We start from the raw sequence: 12,483 nt of genomic DNA, 5'->3' as shown, positions 1-12,483 counted from the left end.
TGATTGGTGCAATTACAGCCGTAAATTACCGTACTTGATCAGGGTTTTGGCTTGACAACTGGGCCACTGCCTTTGGTTGATACTGTTGTCCCTTTCTTGTTTTGCTCTGTGCAAGTCAATATATGGAAATTGTTAAATTGGGCTTGATATGGATGATAGTTTGGTATTTATATAGTTCAAATTTTTACTTTTGCTTTCTTATGATTCTTTTTGTCCCTTAAACGATAGCCAGAACAGATGTGGCAGAGGCAGAAATAATTGCAGGGCATCAAAAAGTCTTTGCTTCAGCTCCTAGTAAGTCCCAGTTGTAGAGTCTTCTCCAGGGCCAAATTGGTTCTATGTAGTGTAAGATATGAAATGCATGGGGTTCTTTTTAAAACGTTAGGTATTTCAAATATTACTTTGTAATTTGAAACAGTAAAGGATGTGTGTGTGTTTATATTTAAAACAAGTCCTTTATTGTATTTCAAGGTTGGGCATCAATTATATCTGCTTTTTAGAACGTTTCATATAAATTTTTAATGGTGTTTTCAGTAAATATTTAAATGGGGCATGTTGGTACAATATAACATATATAGTCTGTATATACTGTAGAGCCAGGGTGGCACAGCAGGTAGAGTGCTGTACTCAGGCCACTAAAGCTGACTGTAGATCTGTAGGTCAGCGGTTCAAATCTCATCACCGGCTCAAGGTTGACTCAGCCTTCCATAGTTCCGAGGTGGGCAAAGTGAGGACCCGGATTGTGGGGGCAATACACTGGCTCTGTTAAAAAGTGCTGTTGCTAACATGTTGTAAGCCGCCCTGAGTCTAAGGAGAAGGGCGGCATAAAAATTGAATAAATAAATAAATAAATTCCATCCATCCATAAACAGGAGGAAAAATGACAGTAATATTTATGGACAATTAAATATCTTTATTGAAAATTTGGTATACATTTATTATTAGTCTATATAGAGATAAGGATATAAGAGTAGGGCTAGAAAGGGGCCATGAGCTTCTTGATTTAAAACCTAGGCTCTTTTTCCTGGGCCAGATTATATCTGACCATAGGCTATCAAATGCAAGAGTCCTAGTCTTGTCTACTGAGATCATGTTGCTTTGCAGGAAGTATCTGAAGAAGCAATCCAGAATTCATCCAGAAAGGTATTCCATCCCTTGCTTAAGACTCTAGATCTAGGACAGGTGTCAGCAATCTGCAGTTCCAGAGCTGCATGGGGCTCTTTGGGTCCTCTGCTCTGGCTCCCTGTTGGATGATCCTACCACTGGTTGACCCCACCCTTCGCTCTCCCCTCTTAGTCACTCTTCACCTGGCCTGAGAAGATAAAGTCAATGGTGGGGGATGGAGAAACAGCCAGGGCAAGGACAGAGAGATACAGAGAGGGAGGGAGAGGGAGGGGGAGGGGGACAGAGATAGAGATGTCAAAAGGGTTTTGTGGTTCCTGATGCTTTTTAACAACCGGTTCTCTGCCGTAATGACCAGCTGGGTAGGTGTGGCTTGGGGGTCATGTGACTGGTGGAAGTGAGTGATGTATTGGCTATGCCCATCCAGGTGGACTAGTGGAATGTAAGTAAAGCTGGACATTCTAAAATGTCAGAACCTTTTAATATGATGTCTTTAAAAGCAACTGGTTTGATCTGATTTGCTTCAGTTGGGATTAAAAGGTGCTGAGTGGATTGTGGGGGTTGTCACAATCTAAGTTCTGTCCCTTTTGTATATGTATGCAGCATTGACACATAGCAAAAGAGTTAACCTGCACCATCATCTTGTAGATTTTAACCTCATCCCCAACACACATATACTCTGTAGATGTTGCAAGTTAAAAATATTATTTTTTTCAAAGGTTTTCTTGAACTCTATTTTATTAATGGAAAGGGCAGGCTGGACAAATGATGCAATTTAAGAGTTATCCAGAGCCTGGAGAATATGGATCTGAATGAGAGTATGGATCTGGATGGAAAGAAACTGGCTACATGAGACATGAGACATGAGTGTCTCTGAGTTTTGGGACTCTCAGATCTGAAGAATTACTGTATTGCATTTTTGACAATGTTACTGTATTGTATTTTTGACAATATGGAGATCTTCCTACACTTGGGATTCCTGCTTAAAAGAGTAGATAGCAGCCGAAATATTTGTATATGTTTACAGTTCACTGTGCTTTCCTTTATGATGTCATATTTGCACTATAGTAATAAACATACTTGACCAAAAGATTTAACAAAATGACTCATATTATTAATCTGTCAAACAAGTGTACCTTGTTGTAGTGGCAGGGTTTAATTTTTTTTTGTGAAATGTAAATTTAATACATAATTGGTATGTCGCAAAATAAAGTAGTTTTAAAATGGCGGGGGGGGGGCAGACACTTAGGCTGTATGGGGCCCCAAAATTCCTGATGGCGGCCCTGCTCAGCTTAGACGGAACTATGGTGCTGGTCAATTGATTTGGTCACAGTATTGAAGAATGAGATGAGGTTGCTTTGGCATGATTTGTTCCTGACAAAGCCGTGTTGTCCTGCCATAATTATGGAAATGTTTTATAGGTTAGACTATAAAACCTATAGACTATATTGTTCACTAAATTCATAAAATGTACTAAGTCAGATAACATCTAATAATAATAGATTTGCTAATCTTGAAATTGCCACAGTTGCTGTTTTTTTCTGCAACAGACCGAAGGTAACTACTTTTCTAGAAATGCATTTTGGAATTATAAGAGTTCTATAATCTGTCCAAAACAATGTTTATCTCTTTGATTTAATAGGTTTAGAATTCTTTAATAGGTTTGGAAGTTTGAATTTCTTACACTGTTCATGAAATTGTAGAATTCATGAAAATATAATGCTTTTTAAGTAATGGAATTATATCTTTTAAAATCTTTACTTTGCCACAAATTTCTTTTTTAAAAAAAATAGTTTATTGAGTATAAATAGTTTAAAAGGGGGGGAGGAAGATGGGAGGAAGGGAGAAAGGGGAGGGATACACAATAAGGGAAAATCTTGTATTATAATGATATATATCAACATATTATAACAGCAGTTATATCTATTTGTACATAACATACATTGAGAGGTAAATATACAAAATATAAGGTAAGTACCGTATTTTTTGGTGTATAAGATGCACCGGTGTATAAGACGCAACTAGATTTTAGAGGGGGAAAACAAGGAAAAAAATATTCTGAACCAAATGGTGTAGTATTATATTGTTTAATAAAATACCAGTGTAGCAGAATACTTTTTACAACCATGTATACTTTTAAAAACCAAGTACACTTTTTACAAACTTCACACTTGACAGCTTCAAGACTTGTGGACTTCAATTCCCAGAATTCCTCCACCAGTCATGCTAGTTCAGAAATGGGAATTGAAGTTCACAAGCCTTAAAATTGCCAGGTTTCAAGAGCCTTGCACTCCTAACCTCTAACTCACGTGTCCTCAAACTTGACAGCTTTAAGACATGTGGACTTCAATTCCCAGAATTCCTCTAGCAGTCATGCTAGCTCAGAAATGGGAATTGAAGTCCACAAGCCTTAAACTTTCCAGGTTTGAAGACTCTTGCACTCCTAACCCCTAACGCAAACAAATAAACAAACAAACAAAACAAAGGAGGACAATTCATTTTGTTAGTTTTTCCTTTAGTCACAGAAATGGCTAGGGATAGAATTATTTACAATTACAGTTCCCTGCTGAGGTTGCCTTAATATTACTACTATACCATGAGGTTTTCAAAGACTCCTTTCTTGACTACTCCAGTTTTCACAAATGAAGTGCATGGAAATATATGGTGATGATGATAAACCTGAAATACTCCTTAAAAGGAGTGTTTCTAGAGCAAGGGTCTCCAACCCTGGCAACTTTGAAGAGTTGTGGACTACAACTCCCAGAGTTCCTCAGCCACCTTTGCTGGCTGATGAACTTTGGGAGTTGAAGTCCACAAGTCTTAAAGTTGCCAAGGTTGGAGATCTCCATTTTAGAGCATTAAAGATTCAGCTAAATTCCCGTTTTCCGAGAGAGAGAGGACTTTTAAGAAGCTGCAAGATTTACCAGGAAGTTATAAACTGGGAACACATCTTATTTTCCCCCATTATCTATTCTTATCTATTTGCATCTTTCCCCTTTCCATGGTGGGAGTGGGGGTGGCGGGAGGGGGAAGGAAAGGTGGGCGTGACTAGCCTACCAAAGGAGAGAGATGCCAAGGAGAGCAGCAGAGCAGCTGGGCACTTGTATATCTTTTCCCCAGTCTTGAATCAACCTTATTTGCTGTAGCAACCTCAAGTGCCTCAAAAAAGAGTTGCAAGTGCCGAGCTGCATCTTGGGGAGAAGCAACTACAGTAACCACCTCCGTTGGATCAGGCAGGTGTTTTATTTCCCCAAAGTTTTTCATTCTTGCTCCTCTTGGAAAACTTTTTCACGTGGGAGAAAAAGTGAGCTACACGCTTTTTCACTTGCAGAGGTTGGAAAAAGTTGCCATAGGTGTGTGTGTGTGTAGCTCACTTTTCCTCCTGCATGAAAAGCTTTCCCAAAAAGGGAAAAAATTGGGAAGGGGGACAGAGGATTGCAGAGAAATAATGGCTCCCCTCCCTGCCCCAAAACTTTGGGAAATTAAAATGGGACACAGCCCCAGGGGTCAGGAGAGATCCCTGGCCGGCCTGGCAGGTAAAGGGAGAGTAACCTGTGGCTACAGCCACAGCTCCTCCTCCTCCAGCACCACCCTGCCTCTTTCCCTCGCTGGGTGAAGTAAGCCATCTTGTTCTACCTGCTCATGCCGGAGAAGCTCAGTTGTCCAGAAAGGCAGCTCCCAGGCTGAAGGGCTCATGCCAAGGCTGCTCCTGAGGGGGGCATTGTCTTCCAGCCTCGTGCGCAGATCCTGGGCTTCTGAGGCAGGCATCTGAACTGGGGCGGTGCTGACAGAGACCCCGTGAGGAATGCCTGCCACCAGGTAGGTGAGGCGAGGTGTGCCGCAGCAGCTTCGGAGAAGGGGCGGGCGTCCCCTCAACTCATCCAGTCGGTGGAGGAGCCCGCAGGGCAGCTTCAATCATCTGGAGGGATGGGGCTCCATCAGCTCCCACCCCAATCTCCTGTCTTTGGGGGCGCCTTTGGGATGGCTCAGAGGTCGGTGAAGGCGCTCCGAGCAGAGGGCCCCAGCTCCGGAATTCCTGAGCTGAGGCAGCTTTGCTCAGAGCGCCTTCACTGACTGCTGCGCCTCCCAAAGGCACCCCCGAAGGCAGGAGATTGGGGTGGAGGCTGATGGAGCTGATTGAAGCCACTCCGCGGGCTCCTCCTCCGGCTGGATTCATTAAAGGGACCCCACCCGCTTCTCCAAAGCTGCTGCCACGCGCCTCACTCATCCCTGGGGCCGAGCCATGGCCTTCAGCTGATGACTGCCAGGCGGCCTTGGGGACAGCTCCCATGGCTGCTGACCCCGTCCCACATCTGGTGTATAAGATGCACCCATTTTTTCACAGGCCTTTTTGAGGTAAAAAGGTGTGTCTTATACACTGAAAAATACGGTAAAATCATGAGAGAAGAAAAAAGAAAAAAAGAGGAAAGTGTAAGAAGTTTAGGAAAGGTGGTAAGAGGAGGGGGGAGAGGGATGTCTGCAACATGGCAGACATTTTCGAAGTGTATCATAAAAAGTAATAGATCAAATGTGGAGTTGTGATCATAGTTCCCTCTAAGCTGAGCAGTGAGCAATCGCTCACTTAAAAATCATCATCAACTCAGAGTTTTCCAAACCTGCCCAGAAGCCGAGAGGGAAAGAGTGAGAGGGAAGGAGAGAGAGAGGAAGAGAGGAAGAGAGAGAAACAGATAGAAAAAAGAGAGGAAGGAAAAGAGAAAGAAAAAGAATGGGAGTAAGGAAGAGAGAAAGAAAATCAAAATCTAGTTTGAAACTAGCTCAACTATTTAAGTGGCATTTTGATATTGATAAAGTTGCCCTATTATGAGCTCACTGTTATAGACACACAGTACAGTATTTTATTTTGAAATTCTCTGAGGCAAAACAGGGTGGGTTATTTATTTATTTATTTATTTATTTATTTGTTTGTTTGTTTGTTTGTTTGTTTATTTATTATTTCTGTGCCGCCCAGTCCCAAAGGGACTGCCGCTCAGAAACTATACTTTTCCGCCCACCCACCCCCAAAAATTAGAGGGAACACTGGTTGTGATGACAAGTTTTAGCATTTCTGTAAGATTATAGATGTTTTGATATTTCGAGGTAGTTTGAAGAATTATGTTACAAGAGTCTGTATTCACATTCAGGTTGTTTGTAGTTGGTATTTCGTCATGTTCTGTTGTTATTATTTGTTTTCAATTGAAGCGTGGGAAGGTGAGCAAGATTTTTTATTTTTTGAGAAAATTGTTAAGTGTTTTTTTTTTGTTAACCATTGATATCATTTCTCCCATACCTTGTAGAAATCTGATTCCTTTTTGTTTTGAATTTCCATTGTAATTTTGGACATCTCAGCACATTCCATAATTTTGATAATTATGGAGTTTTTTCTTGTTTCCAGGACTGGGCGTATGTAATTCTGGCTGCTGTTAATATTTGTATAATAAGATATCTATCTCCTTGTGGAATTTTTTGTCTAAAAATACCTAAGAGGAATAATTCTGGTTTGGGTATTATATTATTTAATATGACTTGGTCGAGAAGGTTTTTAATTTCTTGCCAAAATTTTTGAGCGTGTAAACAAGTCCACCATGGATGGCAGTAAGCTCCAGAGTGGGTTTTACACTTCTAACAAATAGGAAAAACGTTAGGGTACATTTTAGACAGTCTGGCAGGAGGTAAATGCCATCTGTAAAACATTTTAAATTGATTTTCTTTGTATGATGTTACTAATATCATTTTATAATTTATTGTACAAATTTTTCCTCATTCAATTAAATTAATTGTATAGCTGAAATTCTGGGCCCAAGCGATCATTGATCATTTAACTTGTTCCTCCATATTATCCTGCATTAATAAGTAATTATAAAATTAAGAGATCATTTTTGCACTTGGGCCAAAAAAGATTGAATCTATTGGGTTCTTATTTTGAAAGCCAAATTTATTTTTATGTTTCTTATATTTGGAGTTAATTTGTAGGTATGTTAACCATTCAAGAATTATCCCTTTTTCTTGGAGTTGTTGTTTTGTTAATAATTTGTCATTTTCGTTGATAGGTTAAAATTTTCAAAGGAGAAAAAAGATTTGGGTACTTAATTAATTCATTTGGCAATATCCATTTTGGCGTGGACTGATAGTAATTTTTTTTATGTGTTGCCATGGGGTTATTAAAGTTTTCCTTAAATTGAAATAGTTTGAAATAGGTATTTTATACATATCAGACATTTAAAAAGAGTGCCATCCAGATTGCATATCAAAACCCTCAAGAGTTAATAATCTTGTATTTTTCAAGGTTACCCAGTCTTTTATCATAATATTGAGCCTTGGTGGTATAATTGGAAATTTGGAAGGCTGAAGTCTCCTCTTGTTCTGTGGTCTTGCAATTTTTTAAATTTAATCCTTGCCTTCTTTTTGGTCCAAATGAATTTGCGAATTTTCTTGTGCAGATTGTTGAAAAAAGTTTTATTTAGATTAATTGGAGCCACTTGAAATAGGTACAGAAATTGTGGGAGGATATTGGATTTTATCGCAGATATCTTCCCCATTAAGGAAAGGTTTAAATTTGACCATCTTGCTAGATCTTTTTGTATATCTTGCAATAATTTATCATAATTATCTTTTTTTATGGTGCTATAATTTGAGGTAATCCAAAGACCCAAGTATTTAGTTTTTCCACTATTTTTAGATTAAGGGTTTCTTCCAGTAGGGTATTTTGTTTTTGTGTCATATTTTTAGTTATAATTTGGGTTTTTTCATTATTAATTTTTAGACCTGTTATTTCTCCAAATTTATGAATTTCCTTCAATAAAACTGGTCCTGTAATATGAAAGCAATGTCATCTGCAAAGACTTATACCTTGAATTGTTACTTTTTTATTTTCATTCCTTGAATTTGTACGTTATTTCTTATGTTATTCAATAGTGTTTCGATGGCAAGAATGAAAATAAGAGGAGCTAAGGGACAACCTTGACACACACCTTTTGTTATTCTTATTTGCTCGGTACTGTCATTATTGAAAAGTAATCTTATACCCGAGGAATTTATATATCCTACTCCGCCAAAAATAGAAAACAAAAACAAGAGAAATTACATAAATTAAATACTAGCTTACAAAATGCAGAAAAAAATCTTCAAAGTAAACCCAACAACACCCACGACCCTAGCTGAAATAAATTCCATCAAACATGAAATAAATTTAATAACCCAACAACAACTCAACCATAAATTGAAAATGGCAAAGCAATCATATTTTGAATCTACAAACAAGCCTGGTCGATGGTTGGCCTTCAACCAAAAATCCGATAAAAACATTGAAGATCTATACGATAATTTTAGACACTTAAAATCAAACACCAATGACAAGAAACAGATAATCCAGCAATTTTATCAGGAACTACGCTGAAATAATAAGTGAGGAACTGATTTCAAAATACCTAAATCAAAATGAAATAACACTAATAAATGAGGAAGACAGACATACTTTAAATAATACAATTACTATAACAGAATTAAAATTTGCAATTACAAAACAAAAAAATAATAAAACCTCAGAGCTGGATGGAATTCCTGCTGAATTTTATAAACACCACCAGGATTTATTGGAACCCATAATGTTAGATATTTATAATGAAGCTCTTTTGCAGAGTAAGCTTCCCAACTCTTGATCAGAAGCCTACATAACACTAATCCCAAAGAAAATAAAGATAGAAAAGACCTTGAAAATTACAGACCTATTTCACTACTCAACACTTATAAAATTTTCACCTCAATTATTGCAGAACGTCTAAAAAAAAATCTTAAATACCATAATTCATCCAGATCAAAATGGATTTCTACCTTTAAGAAATATTGGCACCAAGAATAATAATACCCTTGAATATTATGACAAAAACAGTGATAAACCAGTAGCTTTAATATTTATTATGGAAAGCCTTTGACATTCTACACTGGCAATACTTTACAAGTCAAATTGCCCATATGAAATTTGGAGACAACTTTATCAATTTAATCAAAGCCATCTATTCTCAACAATCTGCCAAAATACTTTTCAACAATGACAGTACTGAGCAAATAAGAATAACAAAAGGTGTACTTTGCCACAAATTTCAATAGGAATATATTTATAATAATTTATAATAATTAACATAGGAAAAGTTTATATCTTTCTCAATGTTACTACCATCTATTATCTATAATATACTGAGCCCCAATGACTTTTAAAATGCATTAAAATTGATTTTAATATTTAAAAGAGCCCCAAAGCAAGTTACTTGCTAAGTTCACTGTTTATTTTTGAGCGAGAAACATTAACTACTTCCTATTTACAGAAAACTCTTCTGAGTTTTGCTTTCTGAGTTAGCCACTACCTAGAATACATCAATAGACCTTCATAGGAAAAGTTTTCCCTACAATGTAGAAAATGATATATTTTTGCTTTTTGCTATTTTGTTTTTTGCAATTTCTGTCATTACAGAAAGCAAAGTTACTGAGCCATTGGGGATAGACAAGGTTTAGTACACTGGTCTAATCTTAACTACACTTACTTTTAGAGAATTAGACTTAGCACTGCTTCGTTACTTTTAGAGATAATGTTCTCATCCTAGACATATAAATCAGGAAAAACAATGTTCGTCTTCTAAATTTCATTATCTCCTAAAATGATTGTTTCTTTCCAAGCAAATTCTTAATAAATTCACACAAAGTCAATGGAACAAAGAACAGAACAAACTCTTATCCTTTTTACTTTTAGAAAATGTCATTTCCTTTATTTGAAAATTTATATGCAAAATTATGCCAACGAAATGAATGAAATCTACTTTTAAGACATGCTAGGCAGTGAGGAAAGATGCTGTATTCTATACACAACTGCCTTCCTTATATGCACTGCTTCAAAAGGTAAATTACTAAGGAAATGTAGATTTCCTCCTAAGTTAACTCTCCCAACTCATACGTGCTGAACTATTTGAAAGTGACATGTACAATTTCAGATGATTTATACGGTATATACAGTTTCTGGAAAAAACAGAGTGAACTGTGATATTCTTTCCCAATGTTCTCTAAGTAGGCTTTTAAAAAAATAATGTGAAAATCTGTGCCTAAGCAAATTTGTTTTAATAAGAAAAAATACAAACTAACAGAAAAGGGTTAGGTTTTGTGGCAAATCTAACAAAGGCTAGAGGAAAAGACTATTGTACAGCTGGATGGACTTTTTGTCGAAAAAAGCCAGTTTGCAGAAACATACTGTAATCTCAGATTCTCTCTCTGAATGCAGCAGGCACAATAATTGCTTTGTAACCCACATTCTTGTAATAAAGAAAGCAAACACAGAGCTAAAACAGATCAGGTCCTTTTTTCTATTTCTATTCAGACTACAAAGCAGGATTAGTCTATAACCTCATAATGCACTGAGTTCAAGAAGGCAAAAAAGAAAGAAGAAAGTACCCTTTGTATTTTACTTACCAGTCGAGGCTGAGGACATGTGTGCTCCATCTCCTCCATGATTTCTGAAGGAAGCTCATTAGAAAAGGATTTTGGGATACCTGTTTCTGACTCAGCATAAGTTGAAAGCACTGGCATGGCCAGTGAATGCTTCTTGTGATTATGCCCTTTCTGCTATTCTCTTCTCAGCCAGATAATGTTTCCTCATGTAATTCTTTCTCTCCCTCACCTTCTTCCCCTTCTCCTCATTTCATTCCCTTGAGAAATTAAAGGTTTTTCTTTCAAGAAGAAACCAAGAGGCAAGGCCTCAGTTTATCACTATAACAACCAGCTAGCAGCAGAGCAGTTGGTACATGATATAGTATTCTAATTTGCATGATGCATTCTGGTTGGTTACTGTCATCATAGTACCACTTTGACTGAAATAGCTGATATATGCTGGGAAGCAGGTTGATATGAATGCCTTCTTCCCTTTATTTAGTGCTTCCTGCTTAATTGTCACATGACTTTACACATTTGATAATATTTTTAACATTTATTATTATACACTTATTTCATTTTGCATTTTTCTTCCTATTCTTTTAAAGAAAAAGACACATATATTTGGATTTTTGGTGACTGAATTAAATTTTTTAATGAGCATAAACTGAGAAGAAATATATAGAAAAATATTGAGCTAATTTACTCCTGGCTTTAACAATTGTGAGTGAGTTGAGAAATAAATCCATATGAAACTTATCAAAGTAATATATACTTTCCATACTATTATTTCGACCTTGCATTCCAGTTCTTACACAACTGTGTTCTGGTGCTGAAGGACAGCTCCTCTTAATAATAACTCTATGTAAGTCAGTGATCAAATAATGCTGACTTATATTAGAGATAAACATACTGATATAATTTTAAGTGAAGATTTTTAAAAGAGAATATAAAAGTAATTCAAAATAATATGAAGTTTAAAAAAAGAAAAAGAAACAAAAAAATAAAGTGAAAGCTAAAAGTGGAACAAAGGGAGAAAAGTAAAAAAATAAAATAGAAAAACATATGAAGTAGTGCTTTGCTATCTTCTTTACTGTAGAGCAGTTATAAATACCAATCCAGATTTATATCCTACTTTGTGAGTCACTATCAAACTCTTTGTTTTTATAATTTATTCCAGTGTTTGTCAACTTTGACACCTTTAATATGCGTGGGCTTCAATACTCTGAATTACCCATCCAGCATGCTGGCTGGAGAATTCTGGGAATTGTCATCTACACATTTTAAAGCTGTCAAGACTGAAAAATACTGGTCTAATAATCAAAGCTATATATCATAAGTTCATTTCTTCTGTTTCATATAAAAAGTCTATATGATGTTTCCAATCAGCAACAAACATAGATATAGTCTTTTCTCTGATCAAAAAAGCCAGTTTAATTATGTCAGCCAGTTCCATCATCTTCACTGATTGTGGGTAATGCAAAATCTTTCTATTTTTGTATAACTTGCTGCAGTTCTCATATATAAAACAAAATTTTATGACTTGTTCTGTTTGTTCATCAATCCCAAAATAATTTTTAATTCTAATTGTTTACTAATCTTTAAAATCCTCTGAAACAGTATATATGTTTAAATCCAGAATTTTCTAGCTATCAACAGATAATTGAAACAAAAGTCCAGTCTTGCTGTTCATATTTCTAACATAAATTTGAAGTGCTATGATACATCTAGATAATTTTCTGGTGACATATATAATCAATAATTTTATAAACTATAAAATGTATAGTTTATATAATTTTTATAATCAATCCTCTATACACATGTTTTCCTATTGTTCTATCTGTATAACAAATTTTAGACCTTTTTATCAAACATTTTTCACATGTTCCTCTTCTGTTTCAAATTAAAATAAAAGTTTGTATGTTTTAGCAATTACATGTTCAATTACAATTC

At 36.2% G+C, this 12,483-nt stretch overlaps 1 protein-coding gene across 2 annotated transcripts in view; it reads right to left on the bottom strand.

Moving 5' to 3' along the window:
- PCYT1B (phosphate cytidylyltransferase 1B, choline) overlaps positions 1-10,880 on the bottom strand; it is a 191,761-nt gene extending 180,881 nt beyond the window's left edge. For both annotated transcript variants that reach the window (XM_070750694.1, XM_070750695.1), the window contains exon 1: positions 10,573-10,880. In XM_070750694.1, the coding sequence (XP_070606795.1) occupies positions 10,573-10,689 (117 nt within the window). In that variant the 5' untranslated portion in view covers positions 10,690-10,880. The remainder of the gene's footprint in view (positions 1-10,572) is intronic.
- Positions 10,881-12,483: the final 1,603 nt, after the last annotated feature.

Source organism: Erythrolamprus reginae, chromosome 4, assembly GCF_031021105.1.
Source record: "Erythrolamprus reginae isolate rEryReg1 chromosome 4, rEryReg1.hap1, whole genome shotgun sequence".
NCBI lineage: Eukaryota > Metazoa > Chordata > Lepidosauria > Squamata > Dipsadidae > Erythrolamprus > Erythrolamprus reginae.
This window is presented reverse-complemented; position numbering and strand designations above follow the sequence as displayed.